General features: G+C 43.6%; 1 protein-coding gene across 10 annotated transcripts in view; it reads right to left on the reverse strand.

Annotated features, from left to right (window-relative positions):
* Positions 1-20,999, reverse strand: part of RIPK1 (receptor interacting serine/threonine kinase 1) — a 45,484-nt gene that overhangs the window by 12,781 nt on the left and 11,704 nt on the right. For 4 of the 10 annotated variants that reach the window (XR_012434327.1, XM_065544489.1, XM_065544494.2 and 1 more), the window contains 6 exons: positions 19,039-19,261; positions 18,026-18,182; positions 14,774-14,911; positions 12,590-12,818; positions 10,338-10,487; positions 6,131-6,207 (listed from right to left, as the gene is read on the reverse strand). Coding sequence is in view for 8 of the 10 variants with exons in the window: in XM_065544489.1 (XP_065400561.1) it covers positions 6,131-6,207; positions 10,338-10,487; positions 12,590-12,818; positions 14,774-14,911; positions 18,026-18,182; positions 19,039-19,261 (974 nt within the window). In the remaining 2 variants the exon portion in view is untranslated. Of the gene's footprint in view, positions 1-6,130; positions 6,208-10,337; positions 10,488-12,589; positions 12,819-13,241; positions 13,356-14,773; positions 14,912-18,025; positions 18,201-19,038; positions 19,262-20,999 lie in introns of those variants that run through there. The other 6 variants (XR_012434326.1, XM_065544493.2, XM_065544492.2 and 3 more) reach the window with 3 other exon arrangements.

Here is a 20,999-nt window from a genome sequence, read left to right on the forward strand (position 1 = left end):
TGTCTCAAAAAAAAATAATAATAATAAAATAAATAAATAAAATAAAATAATGGGGAAAAATAGCAAACCATATATATCTGATAATGGATGAAATCCAGAACATTAAAAAAAAAAAATCCTACAACTCAACAACAAAAAACCAACAACCCAATCAAAAATGGGCAAAGAACTTGAATAGCAGTTTCTCCACAGAAAATATACAAATGGCCAACAAGCCATGAAAAGATGCTCAACATCATTAGTCACAGGGAAATGCAAGTCAAAACTGCCATGAGGTACACTTTCATACTCCTGAGAGTGACTGTAATATGAAAATGATAAATAAAAACTGCTGGGAAGATGCTGGAGAAATTGGAATCCTTGTGCATTGCTGGTGGGGAATTTAAAATGGTGTAGCTACTGTGTAAAACAATTTAATAGTTCTTAAAAGTCAAACATGGCCAGGCATGGTGGCTCATGCCTGTAATCCCAGCACTTTGGGAGGCCAAGGCGGGCAGATCACCTGAGGTTAGGAGTTGGAGACCAGCCTGGCTAACATGGTGAAACCCCCATCTCTACTAAAAATACAAAAAAATTAGCTGGGTGTAGTGGCACGCGCCTGTAATCCCAGCTACTCGGGAGGCTGAGGCACAAGAATCACCTGAACCGGGAGGTGGAGGTTGTAGTGAGCCCAGATTGTGCCATTGCACTCCAGCCTGAGTGACAGAGTGAGACTGTCTCAAAAAAAAAAACCAAAAAAAAAAAAACACCAAAAGAAACCCCAAAGATTCAAACAATGCAGAATCACACAGAATAACACCCAAACATTCCTTGAGCGCCTTCTTCCATTCCCCTGAGGCAAGCCTTATCCAGAGTGTGGTGCATATCACTCTTATTCTCTCTCTAGGAATTTGCACACACATTCCAGAAATATACTATATATATGTGTGTGTGTATATATATGTGTGTGTGTGTGTGTGTGTGTGTATATTTATATATATATATATTTTTTGAGACACAGTTTCACTCTGTCGCCCAGGGTGGAGTGTAGTGGCACGATCTTGGCTCTCTGCAACCTCCACCTCCTGGGTTCAAGCAATTCTCATGCCTCAGCCTCCTGAGTAGCTGGGATTACGGGTATGCACCACCACACCTGGCCAGTTTTTTGTATTATTAGTAGAGACAGGGTTTTGCCATGTTGGCCAGCTGGTCTCCAACTCCTGACCTCAAGTGATCCGCCCACCTCGGCCTCCCATAGTGCTGGAATTACAGGTATGAGCCACTGCACCCGGCCTATATATATTTTAACATTAAAAGGACCACACGGTAAGTATTGTTATGTGACTTATTTTTTCACTAACAGCTAATCTTGAAGATCTTTCTATATCATTACATGTTAGTTGCCACCTCTTTCTCTTAAATGGCTATTAGTATTGTGTAGTTTAGATGAATCATAATTTAGGGCATTTACTTACGGGCATTTGAGTTGTTTGTAATTTTTCACTCTTATAAACTAAGGTGCAAAGAATGGAAGCTACATCTTTGAGTGTACATGTGAGTGGTACAGATAATACTGAGAGTAGAATTGCAACAAAACTTATGGGCTTGTGGCGTTTGTTGGATGCCACACCTTCTAATAAACTTCTCCAATTTACACTCTTACCAATAGTGCAGAAGACTGCTTGTTATTCTGCATTTTCACCAACACATTGTATCATCAATCTTTTGAAAATTTCAATCTAATGGATGAAAAATCGTAACAGGTTCATTTTGCCTTTCTCTGTTGGCAAGGCCAAATATCTTTTCTGAACTGTGTTGTTCAGTTTATTTTTTGAATTGTCTGTGTTCTTTGTCTATTATTTTTCTTTTGAATTATTTTTTTGTTTGTTTGTTTGAGACGGAGTCTCGCTCTGTTGCCCAGACTGGAGTGCAGTGGCGCGATCTCAGCTCACTGCAAGCTCCGCCTCCTGGGTTCACACTATTCTTCTGCGTCAGCCTCCCAAGTAGCTGGGACTACAGGCTCCCGCCATCATGCCTGGCTAATTTTTGTATTTTTAGTAGAGACGGGGTTTCACCATGTTGGCCAGGATGGTCTCGATCTCCTGACCTTGTGATCCGCCCGCCTCGGCTTCCCAAAGTGCTGGGATTACAGGTGTAAGCCACCGTGCCCAGCCTATTTTTGTTTTTTATTTGTAGGCATTCTATTAAATATTCTAGGTATTAATCCTTTGCTAAACACAATTTCTCCTTTTCAACTCCCTTTCCATTTTCATGAGGTCATATACAATAATCTTAATACTTTGCAAATTTTGTGTGCAGCTTAAGAAACATACATGGATTGATTCTGGACTTTGTGGTAGACACAGTGATGGGCCTGTCAGATTCCCCAGCAAGGAGGGAGTTGCTGCCCTGTTGCAAGGAGCTGAGTGAACAAACAGCCTGTAGCTGTGAACTTCTTTGCCCCAGGTACTCCCCTTCTGAGCCAGTGACTGAGAAAGGCAAGGAGATAAAGCCTTGGCCATTTCAGCCTGACGTGGAATAAGCCAGAGGGGCATTTGCTCAGCGCTCCCTGCTGCCAGAGCTCTCTGTTCAGGCTTCGTTGCCCTCTGACTTCTTCCTCTGCTCATTCCTGCTTCCCACTCCTTCCTTGCACCCCAGTCCCCAACTCAGTGGCTGCTTCTGGAAAACCCAACCTGCAAAGACTCACCTTTTCTATTAATCTATTTGATTATCCTTGCTCTAGTCTACACTGTTCTGATCTCCTTCTTCAGAATTTTCTTGGCTATCTTTGTACATTTTTTCTTTCACATAAACTTAAGAGTCAGCTTGTTGAATTCCATAAAGAATTGGTTGTGCTTTTAATTAGGATTGCACTCCTTTGTAAATGACGTTGGGGAGAATAGACAGCTTTAGTATGTCAAGTCTTTCCATCCATCAACACATTTCACTGTTTATTTGGATTTATTTCTTGTCGTTTAGAAAAGCCTTGCCATGTTTGCCAATGTTTAGACACATAATATTATCTTATTGTGGTTTTAATTTGCATTTCTCCAATTACCAGTAAAGATGTGTGCTTTTTTGGTATATTTATTCTCTTTGGTGAAGTGCCCATTCAACTATTTCATCCCTGTTTTAACTGGGTTGCGTATCTTTTCCTTTCTGATTTATAAAATTTCTCTAGATTTTATGTATTCAAGTACTTGGTCAGTTATGTGTGTGTCGCACTTCTCCCATTCTGTGACTAGTTTGCTTGTTTATTATTTATTTATTTATTGGATATGGGGTCTCGTTCTGTAACCCAGGCTGGAGCACAATGGCGCAGCCTCCCAGGCCCAAGCAGGCTTCTCATCTCGGCCTCCTGAGTAGCTGGGACCACAGGTGCACACCACCATGCCCAGCTAATTTCTTTTTTTTTTTTTTTTGAGACGGAGTCTAGCTCTGTTGCCCAGGCTGGAGTGCAGGGGCACGATCTCGGCTCACTGCAAGCTCCGCCTCCCGGGTTTACGCCATTCTCCTGCCTTAGCCTCCGAGTAGCTGGGACTACAGGCGCCTGCCACCATGCCCGGCTAATGTTTTATATTTTTAGTAGAGATGGGTTTCACCGTGTTAGCCAGAATAGTCTCAATTTCCTGACCTTGTGATCCGCCCGCCTCGGCCTCCCAAAGTTCTGGGATTACAGGCATGAGCCACCGTGCCCGGCCCTAATTTCTTAATTATTATTTGTAAGGAGGTCGTCTCACTATGTTGCCCAGGCTAGTCTCGAACTCCTGGCCTCAAGCGATCCTCCCACCTCAGCCTCCCAAAGTGCTGGGATTACAGGCATGAGCCACCATGCCCAGCCTCCATTCTCTTAATAGTTTATTTTGATGAATAAAAGTTTTTAAATGAATTTATAAATTAATTTAAACATTTTATAAATTTATAAATGTATTAAATGTATCTATAAATTTATAGAATTTTACAATGAATTCATTTACAAATTCATTTTTAAAATTCATTTAAAATTTTATAAATTTTAAAATTTATCAATTCTTACCATTACAGCTAATGCTTTTGTGTACTGTTGAGGATTCCCTGTCCTGATATGAAGAAACTCTCCTATATTTTCCAATAGCTTTATAATTTTATCTTTCACATTTCTGTCAGTAATCAACCTGGAGCTGATTTTTTGGTATGGTGTAAGGTAGAAGCCCAATTTCATTTTTGTACCGTGCGGATACCCAGTTGTCTCAGCACCATTTATTGAAAAGACTGTCATTTCCCCAGATGGCAGTGCCATCTCTGTCACAATCAAGTTTCTAGGTATGTGTAAATCTATGGGTTTTCAACTCCATTCCAACAGTATCTGTCCACCCCACACCAATACCACTGTCTTTTTAATATAGCTTTATAATTCTTGATAAGAATCTGATAAGACAAGCCCTTCACTACTAGTCTTGTCCTTCCTCAAGGGCATTTTGGCTGTTCTTACTCTCTTCTTTACCTTTTCATATGGATTTCAGAGTGGGTTTGTCAAGTTCCACTCCTCACACCCACTTTCCACACACACAAAACTAAGTTTGAGATATAGGCCTGGCGTGGTGGCTCACACCTGTAATCCCAGCCCTTTGGGAGGCCGAGGCAAGTGGATCATTTGAGGCCAGGAGTTCAAGACCAGCCTGGCCAACATGGTGAAACCCCATGTCTACTAAAAATAAAAAATTAGCCGGGGATGGTGGCACATGCTTTTAATCCCAGCTACTTGGGAGGCTGAGGTAGGAGAATCGCTTGAGCGCAGGAAGCAGAGGTGGCAGTGAGCTGAGATTGCGCCTCTGAACTCCAGTTTGGGCAACAAAGCAAGACTCTGTCTCAAAAAACAAAAAACTTGACTGGGCACAGTGCCTCACGCCTGTAATCCCAACACTGGGAGGACAGGGCGGGCAGATCATGAAGTCAGGAGATGGAGACCATCTTGGCTAACATGGTGAAACCCCGTCTCTATTTAAAAAAAAAAAAAAAAAAAATTAGCTGGGCGTGGTGGCAGGCACCTGTAGTCCCAGCAGCTACTCGGGAGGCTGAGGCAGGAGAATGGTGTGAACCCAGGAGGTGGAGCTTGCAGTGAGACAAGATAGTGCCACTGCACTCCAGCCTGGGGGACAGAGCGAGACTCCATCTCAAAAAAAAAAAAAAAAAATTCTTCTTCAGTTGTAATTGTGGATTTGTCTGTTTTTCTTTGAGTTCTGTCACTTTTTGCTGCGTTGACTTTGAGGTCATGTTATTGACGGTGGATTCACATTTAAAGTGGTTATACTTTCCAGATGCATTGGGCCTTTTATCATTATGAAATATTCCTGATTGTTTGAGGGAATGCTTTTTTGCCTTAGAGTTTATCTTAGCTGATTCCAATCTTTTTTTTAAATTATATTTTAAAATCTGTTTGCCTGTTTCATTTGCCGTAGCCTCCTGTTCATGACTATGGGGGTAAGTTGCTGGAAGATGTATGGCAGTAGCTTGATTCCAGAGTCGGCGGGGGCGGGGCAGGGTGGTCTCCATTCTCTTAGTTGATTGGTTCCTAATGAGGCCTTGTCATGCCCGTCTCACCCCAGACAGCACCTCCTTGCTTCAGTCTTGGGCAGATGCTACTGCCATCTGTTGCTAAGTACAGGAGAAGTAGGGAGAGAAGCCAGCTTTCCTAACTAGCATAAATAAGGTTCTCGAGTGACTCCCGTCAGCGTTCCAGGTGACTGTGCTGTTACTTCTGTACACTGACCCAAGACTGCCCCTCCGGTACTTCTTCCTCAGCATTATGTCTTGGGTTAGTATTCCTTTTCTGTTGTATGTCTCCGCAGAATAAATCTGTGGTCTTTCTATCTTTCAAGAATTCCTCAAAATGACTGATCCACTTATGGTGTTTTCCATTCTTTGCCAGTGACACTGTGCTTTTGTTTTCATAGTGCTATATATTTGTTCTCTCATTTCATGAGTTTTGAAGGAGAAATGGGTCCAGTATGCCAACAGGATGATATTTGCAGACAATTGCTCATTTTGTTTTATATGTTTACCAAGCTAGCTTACCTCAAATCTCAATAACAAATCACATTGTTTTGGTTTTCACGATTGACAGTATATATTTTGATATGTTAATATTTCAAGCATCTGCTATATTGCCTACCTTTAAACTCTTCACATCCTCTTCTACACTTTCTTCTAATTGACTTAAATAAAAAGGCCTAAATTTTTCTTCAATGCCTGTAAGAATAAAATGTACTTTAAATTTCTTAATTATTTTCTCACATAAAATAAAAAATATTAGCCATCTATTATCTTTGAATTACTTACCTCAGTCTGTGGGCAAAGCAGTAAAATAAAAACTTAAGCTCCAAATCACTGACTCTGATAGAGACTAATAAGATGAATAGAACAAGGGATGGGCTAACACAGGAAACCAGGGGTTTCTGCTGAAATAGCCTGTGCTCTTTGTGCTTTTTATTCGTGCTGCAGTTTCTCCGGCTGCAACACAAACCGCTCCCCGATGTGAGTCCATCTCCAGCTGGACAGGGATGGGTGAACTCCCTGTTTCTGTCCCTCTGGCATCAGATTTATGAGAGGTCGGGATACTCAGAGCAAGGATTTAGAGTAATGGGTTACAGCTGTTAGCCTTCAAAGAAAAAAGAAACTTCCAGTTCCAGGAAGATGGAGTGGACATACTTTCTTCTTATTCTTCCTTCTAAGCACAACAAACACATCCTCTATATTATTTATAAAACAAACGTACAGAGTCTCTGAAAGGAGAAGAGAAGAAGGCAGACCAGCGGGAAACCTCGGGATCAGATGAAACACACGATAGCGAGTTCACTGGATTTTCTCTTTTCCTCATAGCTCAGACTTGGCTGAAAAGGTGGCAACCTCAAACCATCAACGGCCACAGATAAAAAAAATCTCCAACCAAAGCCTGCTCTTTCTAGCCAAAGAACTAAGCAAGGGGCAGACAGAAAACTAACTTTAGTCAGTCTACAGCCATGCCATCCTGAATGTGCCCAAGCTTGTCTGCCCTTGGAAGTTAGGCAGGGTCAGGTCTGGTTAGTACTTGGATAGGAGAAAACTTTTAGTCAACAACCACTCTATTCCAGCCAACCCCCACAGACAAACCCTGTGGCTGCACCCCGACCCACAGCAGCTAAGGCCAAGTGCAGAGCCTCCACATCCAACCGGTGAGACAGTAACAATGTAACTCAACAAACTCAACAAACTCAACATCCCCACCGGGGTAATGTCAGAGAAGGCCCAACAGGAAGCCAGGGCTGTCCTACCTGCCAGCTGATAATGAGCCCCTCCACTCCTATGGTGTCAGGAGAACACAAGAATAGCCTGGATTTGCCCCACATGGCAGTAACAAGACCCCCCTTCCCCACTGGGGAAGTGTCAGAGGAGGTCTAGTGGAGAATCAGGACTTTTAACATTGTCCAGTCGTAATGAGGTGCCTTCACCTCTGTGTCAGTGGGGACTATGTGGACTCTGCCAGAATTCCCACCCCTCACCAGCAGGGAAGAGGAGCCTCTGACCATGGGCGTCAATAAGGGCTGAGTGGAGAGGCTGAACTTCTACCTCCACCCAGCACTAGTAAGGTGGCCACCACTCTTCCCTTGTCAGAGCAGTCTCAGAAAAGCTCAGCCAAAACAGAAGGCTTAAAGAGGATACAGAATCTCACAACACAGTAAGAAAATGTACAAGTTTCAACAGAAAAATTACTCCTTATATGAAGAACCAGAAAGGTCCCAAACTGAATGAAATAAGACAATCAACAGATGCCAATACTGAGATGAGAGCAATGTTAGAATTACCTGTCAAGGATTTTAAAACAGCCATGATAAAAACAATTCAATTAATAGTTATGAACCTGCTTGAAACAAATGAAAAATAGTCTCAGCGAAAAAGGGGAGAATATAAATTTTAGAGCTGAAAACTTCAATGACCAAAATATAATAAAAAGCTCAGTAGGCCGGGCGCAGTGGTTCACGCCTGTAATTCCAGCACTTTGGGAGGCCGAGGCAGGCGGATCATGAGGTCAGGAGATCGAGACCATCCTGGCTAACATGGTGAAACCCGTCTCTACTAAAAATACAACAAATTAGCCGGGCAGGGTGGCGGGCGCCTGTAGTCCCAGCTACTCGGGAGGCTGAGGCAGGAGAATGGAGTGAACCCGGGAGGCGGAGCTTGCGCCACTGCATTCTCCAACCTGGGGGGACAGAGGGAGACTCCATCTCAAAAAAAAAAAAAAAAAAAGGCTCAGTAGATGGTTCAACTGTGGAATCAAGGAGAAACAGAAAAATCAGTGAACTGGAAGACAGAATGATAAAATTATCCAGTCTGAACAAGAGAGAGGAAATTAACTGGGAAAAAAAAAAAAAATAGAAAGCCTCAGGGACCTGTGGGACTATAACCAAAGATACAGTTTTTGTTGTCACAGTTCCAGAAGGAAAAGAGAAAGAGAGTGGGGGCTAAAAAGTACTTACAGAAATAATGGCCAAAAGCTTCCCAGATATGGTAAGAGGCATAAACCTACAGATTCAAGAAGCTGAGCAAAACCTAAACAGAATAAACCCAAAGGAATCCACACCAAGACAAATAACTAAATCTCTGAAAAATAAAGGCAAAGTCTTGAAAGCAGCAAGAGAAAAATAACACCTTACCTATAAGGAAAAAAAATTTGGAATGACAGAGTTCAGACATATCCTAAAAGAATGATTAAGGAAAGTTCCCTAAACAGAAAGGAAACAATAAAATAAGACACCTTGGAGAATCAGAAAGGTCTGGTTTTGTTCATGGCAGGTAGCACCTAAAATCCTTGGAGTCTTCTAAGAGTGTCTTTTGGGTGGGGTCAGAAAACTAAGCAGCTTCAGAATGGGGGCTAGCAACCAGAAAGACCAAGCTATAATTAGAAGGTTGGGACTTTGAGCTCCACCTTTGACTTCCAGTGAGGAGAGAGGGACTGGAGATTAAGCTCAAGCACCAATGACCATGATTTAATCAATCATGCGTATGTAATGGAACTTCCATAAATCACCTTAAATGGGAAGGTGTGGAGAGCTTCAGGTTGCTGAACACATAGAAGCACCAGAACGTGGTGTGTCCTGAAAGGCTGTGGAAGCTCTGTACACCCTCCTCCCATACCTCACCTTGTACACCTCTTCCATTTGGCTGTTTCTGAATTGTACCCAGTACAGTAAAAGGGGAGACATAAGTAAAATGTTTTCTTGAGTTCTGTGAGTCTTTCTAATGAATTCCCAGACCTGAAGTGGGGCTTGTGGGAATACTCAAATAAATTTGTAGTTGGCTGAGCAGAAGTGTGAGTAGCCTGGGTACCCAATGCTGGTGAGGATGCAAGAACCTGCATCACGCAGACACCGAATATAAAATGGCACAGCCCCTCTGGGAAAATGTTTGGGAATTTTTTAAATAAACTGTACATGAAACTACCATACAACCTAGCTACTGCACTCCTTGGTATTCCAGAGAAATGAAGACTTATATTCACACAAAAACATGTACATGAATATTTACAGCTGCTTTAGTCCCAACAGTTAAGAACTGGAAACAAGTCTTTCAAGGAGTGAATAGTTAAACTGTGGTACATCCACACCATAGAATACTGCTCAGCAAACATCCAGGCACCTTTCCCCATCCCTGTATGACAGGGCCAGTCTAAATGGCAAAATACTTTCTAAAGATGCCAGCTAAACAAGGGAGGGGATGGAAATAAAAGAGGTGAAGAAGCAAAGAAGGCTGGTGAAAGCCCATACACGGATGAATGGAGAAACGAAATGCAGTCTATTCATACAATGGAATATTATTCAGCCTTGAAAAGGAAAGAAATTCTGACATCTGCTACAACACAGATGAACCTCGAGGACATCATGCCAGGTGGAATCAGCCAGACACAAAAGGACAAACATTGTATGGTTCCACTTATATACGGTACCCAGTGCAGTTAAATTCGTAGAGACAGAAAGTAGGATGGGGGTTGCCGGGGCAGGGAGAGAGATGATGGAGAGTGAACGTACTGTGGGACTGTACTTACTGCCCCTGAACAGTGCACTTGAAAACAGTTACAATGTTAATTTGAAAGTTATGTATATTTAAACCCAAGTTAAAAAGTTAGTTACAAAAAAAGGAAACAAGAAGGCCTTATGTGCCTTCATGCTTTTGAGAGATGGCTTCTTTGCACTGAACAACATGTTTGAAATCTAGAAAATCAGTTTAAAACCACAAGTAAAGTTGAACTCAGTTTTCTGAGGATTCAAACCAAGTTCCTAACAACATCTTACTGGGAAAATCACCACACAGGATGCATCCTACACAGTCAGAAAAGATGCTCTTACCAGGAAATGTCGGCCGAGCTTCTGGATTCGCTTCCCAGCACAGCTTCATGAGGCTGATAATTTCTCTTGGGCAGTACTCAATGATGTCGTCCACATCTGGCCTGTTCCCCGATTTTATGCACATTATCAGCTGCTGCTCACAGATAGCATCTGTAAAGCAAAGAGGAGCTGAGGTTGAGACTTTCAGGTCTTGCTCCTCTCTCAGGCAGGAAGGTGACAGAACTTGAACAATACTGCTCATTTTTTTCAGCCTCTGGTATGCCTGTGGTACGGCTGCCTCATTCTATAGAGTGGAATATGTCAGCTCTTTGTCTGACATATTCCACTACAGAGATGACCAAACAATAGCTTAATGTCTGCAGATAAAACAAAATTCTCAACAAAGCTACCTGCTGATGGAACAGAGATTATGTGGGCAAGGCCAGTGGCACGCTCCATGTGCAAAGGCAAATATGGGACAGTCCTTGCCTTTAGGAGCTCAAGTTAATGAGAGTGACTTAAAACACAAGAGTGATCATTGCTATTCAAAAAGGATGGGGCTGGGCACGGTGGCTCATGCCTGTAATCCCAGCACTTTGGGAGGTTGAGACAGGCAGATCACGAGGTCAAGAGATCAAGACCATCCTGGCCAACATGGTGAAACCCCATCTCTACTAAAAATACAAAAATTAGCTGGGCGTGGTGGTGCACACCTGTAGTCCCAGCTACTCGGGAGGCTGCGGCAAGAGAATTGCTTGAACCTGGGAGGTGGAGATTGCAGTGAGCTGAGACTGCGCCACTGCAATCCAGCCTGGTGACAGAGTGAGATTCCGTCTTAGAAGGAAAAAAAAAAAAAAAAAAAAGAATGTACAAGGGGCTCCAGTAGCACAACCCTGACTAAAAAGATCCAGGAAGGCTTTGTTGAGTCCAGAAAAATTAGCAGGTAAAGAATGGGAAAGGGGGACTTAAGGAGGAGAACTCCAGGCAAGAGAAGCAGGATATCAACAGACTAGAAGTCACAGAGATCATGACACATCCCAGAAATTCCTCACTCAGTCTAACTGACAAAGAAGGGAGGGTCAGGGATGAGGCCAGTAGAGAAGCAAAGGCCAGAATATTCCACACTAAGGAATTCGAACTTCATCCTGAACACCATGGAGCATCTGGGAAGGATTTCCAGTATGTGAGGGAAAGGGTCACATGTGCCTTTTAGGACGACCATTTTGGCTGCCACATGAATGGTGGACAGTGGAAGGAGCCTGCCGCAGAAACAGTGAGGGTTTGAACTAAGCAGAGGCCAGTGGGGACAGAGAGAGGCAGATGGGTTGCAGATATATCTTGAGTCATATATATATCTTGAATTCATAGGTTTTGAGATCTGATAGAATGTGGGAGAGAGAGGCAAGGGCAAGTCTGGGATGACTCTAAGGTTTCTTATTGGGCAACTTGGTAAAAGGATGGCCATGCCACTTCCTGAGCATATGAAGAGGAGTGAAGCAGGGCGAGCTGCAGGACAGTGTCGACAAGATGGGTGTGTTTGGGGGATGCTGCTTTGGAGGTTCCTTTGGTGCCTGCAATGGATCTGACCATAAGACAAGTGGATATCCAGGCCAGAGCCAGAGACACAGATTTAAGAAGCATTTGCAAAGAGATGATCATCAAACCACGGGAGCTGATGATCACCCAAGATGAGTATGTAGGGAAACATCCATTAGTTTATGCACTTAACAAACTGAAGAGTGTCTCTGTTCTCCTACACAAGCCACGACTTACTCATCTTTATATTCCCGGTGCCGACTAAAGTGCCCACAGTAGGGACTGAAAAGAAAGAATTCTTGAATGAAGGAGTAAGTGAATGAGTGAAAGTATGAAGTGTATGCCTTGTAGTGTGAAAGACTAAGTCCTCACAAGCAGAAACAATCAACTTTCCTGTCTAGGAAGAACCCTGGAATTTTACAGCATCTCTCAAGCTAATGACACGTTATCAAGAGTCCTATTCATCCTATGATCACTGATTCCTAAATGGGATTACTCATTCATTCAACAAAAATTTACTGGGCACCTATTAGTTCCAGGCACAGTGAGTGTAGATGCTGAGGAGACAGCAGAGGATAAATCAGATATGGTCCTTGCCCTCACGGAACTCACAGTTTAGCAAGCAAGACTGACATTAAAAGAATAAACAATTATAAACCTTAACTGATTTCACTGAAGCCCATTACTTCATATGGCAGTGTTGGTTCATATCAAACCCCACTCCTCTAATGCCTTACTTTCATATGGCTCCTTATTTGCAAATATCGCCCAAAGTACGACGGCAAAGCTGTACACATCTGACTTCTCCGTGGGCTTTGCGTTGACGTCGTTCAGGTGCTCGGGCGCCATGTAGTAGAGGGTGCCGCCGTTCTTCTTAGAGGTGCCGTCCACTTCCTTCAGCTCATTGTGCTCTTCTTTACTCAGTTTGCTCCACATCTTAAAGGAAGCAAGGCCGAGGTCTGCGATCTGCGAAAGACATCGAGCCACGGGGATTATTTGGTGAAGGCCATAAGCAAATCAGATCTGACTTTAAATCTAGGGCTTGTCCAGTATACATAAGGTATGGTAAATTTTCCTGAAACGGTTTCACTGGGCAGGTTCAAAATGGCGACTTCTCAACAGACTCATAGAAACTGTGTGTCTCCTCAGCCATTTGTAAAATCTCCCCGCAGGAAACGTTACATGAAATTCTGGTATCGCATTCCTTATGCAATAAGGGGGAGGGGAAAAGCAGAAGAGGTTTCTGACAAGAATAGTAACAACCAAATATATTTGTTCTAATTCCCCATTGACTCTGCATATGTTTTTCAACTATTTCTGGGGCTTGGGGGAAAATGGTTATTTTCTTCTCTGCACATTTATGTAGCAGACAGTGGCTAAGTACTACACCTTCTATTTCCCCAAATGGCGTCCAGAGGCCCATGGATGCGAGTGTCCAAGGATCCCAAAGACACGCTGAGGATAAGGACTGCAGTGTTGCTTGTTTTGAGCTGTAGCCTGAACCTAAGAGAAGAAGGGGTGGGAAGGAGGAGAAAAACAGACAAAAAGCAGAGAGAAAAATACCAAGGTCAGACGCAGAACAAGAACAGAGTTGGCAGGGCAAAATGACAGAGCAGTGCAGTGAAGAAGAGAACACAGGTGCCAGTTCCACTTCTGCCTGCAGGAATCCAAGCGAGCATGTGGGGATGAACTGTGGCACATGATTACCTAAAATCCACAGATTCTAACCCACGACATAAGAGGGAAGTCACGAATTTGAAGATAGGTTATGAAGGAGGAATTTTTATTCCCAGGCCTTTTTTTAAAGGCCTGTCCAAGACTAGGACAAAGCACTAGACGTAGAACCTGCTGGTGGAGAGAGGCCCCTGTGTCAGCAGCTCCTGAGTGCCTCCCCCAGGGCTGCCTCCCCCAGGGCTGCCTCCCCCAGGGCTGCCTCCCCCAGGGCTGCTTCCCCTTTTGGATGCTTGTGCTTGGATTCCTGCTGCGAAAGCCAATTAGATATGACACTCCCCGCTAGCTAAATCCTGCCCTTGAATGAACAAAAGAAAAACCCCTTTCCCTTGTTCCCTTTATGACAATGGAAAGAACGTGTTCAAAGGAAACTGATTTTTTAAAACACAGAAGCAAATAATCAAATAAAAATATAAAACAAAATTTCAAAGTAGAAGTTTTTGATGCACTGCTGATCTCTTTTTTTTTTTCTTAGAGGCAGAGTTTTGCTCTTGTGGCCCAGGCTAGAGTGCAATGGCACAATCTCGGCTCACCACAACCTCCGCCTCCCGGCTTCAGGTGATTCTCCTGCCTCAGCCTCCCAAGCAGCTGGAATTACAGGCATGCGCTACCACGCCTGGCTGATTTTGTATTTTTAGTAGAGATGGGGTTTCTCCATATTGGTCAGGCTGGTCTTGAACTCCCAACCTCAGGTGATCTGCTCACCTCAGCCTCCCAAAGTGCTGGGATTACAGGCATGAGCCACCGCACCCGGCCGCTGATCTCACTCTTAGGCCATATCTGAACTCTAAAGATTTTCTGCACGCACCCTCATTCCCCTGCATTTCCAGAGGAGGGGAGTCTTGGTGACACATTATGGCACCAATGGCCCATTCCAGGATGTAAAGGGCAACTTTTGAATGTTTCTAACAGAGGAGAAAAACACAATCTAGGAAAGAGGACTTCTCATCTCCCCCACTCAATTCCACTCCTCCCCAAAAGATATGAGTTATCCTGACAGTTATCTCCTGATCCCATCAAGCCTGCGTCTTTCCTTTCAATCGCTGGTAGAGCCCTTCAGCACCATCATCACCAGTTATAAGCTGAGCTAGGTCTTCCTTTAGCTTCTCCAGTTTACAAGAATGGGTTTACATTGGAGAATTAAAACTAAAATCACCCAACTTTCTGGAAGCCTACAGATGATGGTTTACCTTAATGTGGAAGTCATCATCAACAAGGATATTTTCAGGCTTCAGGTCCTTGTGTATCACGCCTTTTCCATGTAAGTAGCACATCCCTTCAATGATTTCCACAATTATCCTTCCTTTTACAGAAAGCGGGGTACTCATCTAAAACAAGTGACATTAAGTCTATGAAATGGAAAGGTAATCAAATAGGCCAAAGCAACTGTTTCATGAAAGGGTGGTGGGATCTGAGCCTGAGGAGAGGGTTACAGGTTTCCTTCCAGCAGACGCACCACAGCACTGCTGTCACTGGAAAACAAGAAAGATTTCATTCTTGGAGGGCAAAAGGTATTCATGTTGTATTTTGTTAGTGTAAAAACAAAAATCCCACAATAATTTGGTAATGTATAAAATACTATAAAATTAAGCTCCTTGAGAACAAAAATATATATTATTTAGGACTGTATCTTTAGAACCTAGGATTATACCTGGAATGCTTGCTGAATGAATGGATGAATAAATATATAAGCAAGCATTTTCTATGGGATACTCATACGATGTCATACTAAGTTTACATTAAGGACATGAACAATGCCATGGAAATGTCACATGTAAAATAACATTAAGAGAAAAAAGAATACAAGGGAACATGTTCACACTGATTACAATCATAGAAAAATCTGAGATAAACATGATGTTAAAACGACAACGCTTCAGTGAATTAATATCTATTTGATGACCTGGTAGCAGATACTTCAGGCTTTTGTAGAGTCTCAGGTCACTGGTTCCTATAATTGTATTCTTATTATATGAACATCAATATTAACAAACAATTCCAGTTTCTATTATAGTGGTTAAAATAGTTTTGCTTCACAACAAAAAATCAGTATACAAACAAGATGTTTCCTAAAAATTTATATGTATTTTGGTTGTTGGTTAACAGGAAAAAAATTTTAATGACAAAAGTGAGATTCCAAGTCTATCCCTCAAACCATATTTATGACATAGCGCAGCTGAGCGACACTGTTAATAGCTTGCTCACCACCAAACAGAAAGGAGCAGAAGAGCAGCTGAGCGACACTGTTAATAGCTTGCTCACCACCAAACAGAAAGTAGCAGAAGAGATGTTTGCCCTTCCTCTTTGGTATACCTTTGGACTTAGGGAACACTTCGGAGCAAGCAAAGTAAGTTGGTCCTCCTCTCTCTTCTCTTTCTGCTTCTCTCTCAGGTCCTCCTGATGTCCTGACCGAGTCCAAACAGGCACACCTGAACTCTCCCTGATCCTGCAGAATGCCTCATGTCCCAAATGACTTCTCTCTCATCTCAGAAGCTAAGCAGGGTTGCGCCTGGTTAGTACTTGGATGGGAGACCAAAGACTTATTTCCCAATCAAAATGTTTACTTCAAACAGCTGATTTTCTCTCGTGCTGGGGTGGAGAGCAATCTGATCAAACTATAATACCATGAGTGTAAGTGATCACCGCTTCTCCTTCCCAAAGGTATTTTTGTGAGGTGCCTGTTGGCTTGGCAATTGTGGGATAGGAGAAGAAAGTGGAAAAGTGGGAGTATTTGCCACAAAGGCAGCCATATCCCGCCACCCCTCCCCATACCTTGTGCAATCTATGCTCTAGCCAAACCCAGGAATTTACAGTTCCCCAAATTTGGCAGTCTCTACATGGTATTCTCTCTGCCTAGCACACTTGTTCCCTAATTCTCTGCTTCAAAACATCCACCTGTCATTCACATCAGAAGCCCTTCTTGTCTATCCCAAGCTGAGTGGGTGCGTCTCGTCTGCACTCCCACAGCGGACGACGAGTACGTCTATCAAAACACCCTCAGCTGGGAGCGGTGGCTCATGCCTGTAATCCCAGCACTTGGGGAGGCCAAGGCGGTTGGATCACAAGGTCAGGAGTTCAAGACCAGCCTGACCAATGTGGTGAAACCTTGTCTCTACTAAAAATAAAAAAATTAGCCAGGCATGGTGGTAGGCGCCTGCAATCCCAGCTACTCAAGAGGCTGAGGCAGGAAGATTGCTTGAACCAGGGAGGTGGAGGTTGCAGTGAGCCAAGATCGCACCATTGCACTCCAGCCTGGGTGACAGAACGAGACTCCTCTCAAGAAAAAAAAAAAAAACCACCACATAGCTGGGTGCAGTGGCTCATGCCCATAGTCCCAGCTACTCAGGAGGCTGAGGTGAGGGGATCATTTAAGGCCAGGAGTTCAAGCCTGCAGTGCACTGTGACTGTGCCACTGCACTCCAGCCTGAGCAACACAGTGAGATCTCGTTCTCTTAAAAAAGAAAAAAAAAACCACCATCACACCATATCACTCATTTAGTCACCTGCCTCCTTTTACTGCCTGCGTCGCATTAGCTATTGATTTATAAGCTACTAGCGCAAGGCCTTCATCTTAACAGGCACATTAGCTTTTAAAAATGTTGTCAAATAATTTGATTTTGGTAAACAATTTTTATTTTTGTTTTAAATCCTATCCAGTGTTGTTGCCGCTAATGTTCTATATTTATTTTAAAATAAAACTTTGTTGAATGGTTTCAAAGTGCAACCGCTAATACTCTGTCTGCTCTTACGGTCATTTACAGTGTACATCCTTTCATTAATCAATCCATATTTAATTGTCATCCCATCATGCATATACTCCACATCAGATGATGTCTGCAACGTGAAGACAGGGCCTATCTCTGAACTGTAGATTGTAGAACAGCAGACAGGTATGGTAAACAGCCAATCACATTCCTAAGACACAGACTACGGAGGACTGTCCGCAGGATCGAGAGGATGAAGAGACCACTCTCAGGGCAGCAAAAGGCAAGGAAGATTTTGAGACAGGGTCTTGCTCTGTTCACATGCACCTTGTATTTTTTGTAGAGATGGGATTTCACTGTGTTATCCAGGCTGGTCTTGAACACCAAGGTGCAAGTGATCCTCCTGCCAAAAGTGCTGAGATTACAGGAGTGGCCCACTCACTGGGCCGGATCAAGGCAGAGATGTTTTAAGGAGAAACTGACTTCAGGAAATTGAGCCTGTAATCCCAGCTACTTGAGAGGCTGAGGTGGGAGGATCGCTTGAGACCAGGTGTTTGAGTTCAGCCTGGGCAACATAGCAAGACCTTGTCTCTATAAGAAAAGGAAAAGAAAATTCAAACTACCAAGCAATTTGCAAATTTTATACTAATGAGCTGCAAACACACACCCCAAGGGCAGCCATAACAGACAGCCAGGGCCCAAGCGCTGGGGATCCCCGTGTGGGGGGGCACTCTCTACCTCGGCTTTTAGCACGTGCATCAGGTTGCCCCTCTCCATGTACTCCATCACCAGGGAGTAGTTCCCTTCCTCTATGATGACGCCCAGGAGCTTTACCACCCGGCTGTGTCTCAGTCTGTTCATCATCTTCGCCTCCTCCAGGAGGGCCTCGTTGTGCCTGTGGGCAGGAAAGGTGCTATGCTGAGGTTGGCAGAGCCAGCACCTCAAGAGCCTGGTGTACACTTCCAACGCATCACTCCCACCTGCTGGGGTCATGCTTGAGTCTGTACCTATCTCTTCCAGGCACAGGCCAGAAGCATTAGAAGGCAGAGCAGTTTCTCACTTCTCCACAGTTCTCCTGCCCAGTAACTGGCAGTGCATGCTCAAAAAATGTAAATCAATGAAGGAATGAATGAATGAATCAATGAATGAAAAGTACATGAACAGCAGCAAGGTAACCTGAAAAAAGACCGTGCTGGACCGTGTGACTGAAAAAACAAACAAACAAACAAACAAACAAAAACAGCCTCTCTCAAAACCACTCTGACAAAGGAGGGATAGGGGTAAAACCACTCTACTGGTTGCTTTCAAGGGAAGGTTCTCAGAACCTCTCAGGAATGAACTGCCTTTTTATTTTCATACTTAGGGCTGGTCCTCACTGAAAATGTGAAGAAAGTGAATAGGTCTGTCTTCACCCATCCTCCTGTTTCCTTTTCATTGTCCCCCTCACCACACTTCTCTCTTTGTCTTTCTCTATTTCCTTCTTGTTCATGTCTCTTCTGTTACTTACTAGCTGTGAGCCCTTCACCACCCAGCCTCGGAGTCCGCGTCAGCGACAATAACATAAGAGCCGTCGTCACCCTGACATCTTGGCAGGCTCTCTCTCACTCTACCCACCAGCGGCTCTACGGCAGCCAGCGTCCCCATCCCGCTCCGAGCTTGCCCACCCACTCACTCTACCCACCAGCGGCTCTACGGCAGCCAGCGTCCCCATCCCGCTCTGAGCTTGCCCACCCACCCCTGCCCCCACTCACTCAATGCAGTTGGGCCCCCTGTACACTGTTTTCATGATCACGAAGCCCTGGGTTCTGTGGAAACACAGAGACACCTTCCCGAAGCCTCCGCTGTCCAGTTCTGCCCTCTCCAGGAAGTCACTGGATTTCATCTTAATGACATTCAAGGACATGTCTGGTTGCATTCTGAAGCTCAAGAACACCCAAAATGCTGCCACTTTTCTCCCCCGGTCAGAGCTGTACCCTGTGAAGAAAACAGAGACAACACCTCAGGGCAACAAGAATATATATATAATTATTATTATTATTATATTTTCTCCTTTGGAGACAGGGTCTCACTTTGTCACTCAGGCTGGAGTGCAGTGGCACAATCACAGCTCACTGCAGCCTCGACCTCCTGGGCTCAGGCAATCCTCCCCCCTCAGCCTCCTTGAGTAGCTGGGGCCACAGGTGCACCCCACCATGCCCGGCTGATTTTTCAATTATTTGTAAAGAGTTGTGGGGAGGCAGAGTGGTCTCACTATGTTGCCCAGGCTGGTCTCGAACTCCTAGGATCAAGGGATCCTCCCACCTCAGCCTCCCAAAGTGCAGAGATTACAGGTATGAGCCATTGCCCTTGGCAGAAAAGATCATTTTTAAAAACTTTTGTAACATTCCACATGCTTGATGTGCCTTGGATTTTTGAGGATAGACTTACAGTCATCTGATGAGCTATTTTTCATATTTTTAAGAATCACAGAAGACTATAATATTTATTCCCTCAGCCTTTTTATTTCTGGCAATATGGAGCATTAGAAAATTTTAAGAACTCTCCGGCTATAAAGGACATAAGTATGTTGGACAACATAATACAAACATTCACTGAAATGCATACCAGAACTCCGTGGAAAGGAAAAGAACTGTAGGGACAGAAACGGCACCAGAGGCAGGCAGTAGCTCACACAGGGCAGTGCCAATCTTGCCATCCAGAATTCGAGGTTTAGAGCCCAGCTGAGGTCAAGGAATGCAAGAAAAGCAGGTAGAATGAAGACTCCCTGCTTAACACTGCACTGCTCAATGTGCTACCCCTTGATGAAAGGATGAACTAGAAAAAAAGCAGCCTGTGGCAAACAAACATATTTGTTGGACTGGGCACAAGGTATTTAAAAAAAAAAAAAAAGTCTGTGCAAATTTATAACCTTGGGCCTGTCTTCAAATAGATACAGACTTTGAAATGAGAGGATCCCCTAAACTATGAACAGGAAGTGGTCACAGGCTGATGCCATCCTGAGGTTATTGGCTAAAGCAAACAATACCCTCAAGCCAGGCTAGACAGAATTCCCACAAATACAAATTTAACATAAGCTCCCTTTCCAAAATTATAAAACACAAAAGAAAAAATTCGCCGTGAGACAGACCCTGCAGCTACAGCAAACAGCAGTAGTAAGCACCAAAGAACTTCAGTAAATTAACAACTGAAAGGCAGTAGAAAATGAATAGGTTTAAGAAATTATGAACAAAAGGAATCTGAAGAATATAAAAAGAACAATGCAAACTCTAAGAAGAAAATGTGAAAAAGGAGTAGAATTTGGAGAATATCCATCAGGGCTGTGAAGTATATAGCGTCAGATCTCAAAGCACAGCTATTTGCTTCATCCTTCCTCCCTTCTTTTCTTCCATTCATTCATTTTCCCCAAACTGAAATGAAGAATAAAAACCCATGGAGAACCACAATGAGACACCACTACACAACTACCAGGATATCCAAAACTAAAGACTCATAGCACCAAATACTGGCAAACATGAGAAGCAACCAGACCTCTCAAACATCAATGGTGGGAGTATAAAATGGTACAAACACTTTGGGAAAAGGGCTGGCAAAGAGCTTCATGGCAAAACAGAAACCCTATGCAAACCAACAGGACACGTACACACTGGTGTGTGCATGTGAATGTGCATGTCTGTGTTTTGATTTGAGAGTAGGAGGAGGGCTATGAATGTTT

This window comes from Macaca fascicularis, chromosome 4 (genome assembly GCF_037993035.2).
Source record: "Macaca fascicularis isolate 582-1 chromosome 4, T2T-MFA8v1.1".
NCBI lineage: Eukaryota > Metazoa > Chordata > Mammalia > Primates > Cercopithecidae > Macaca > Macaca fascicularis.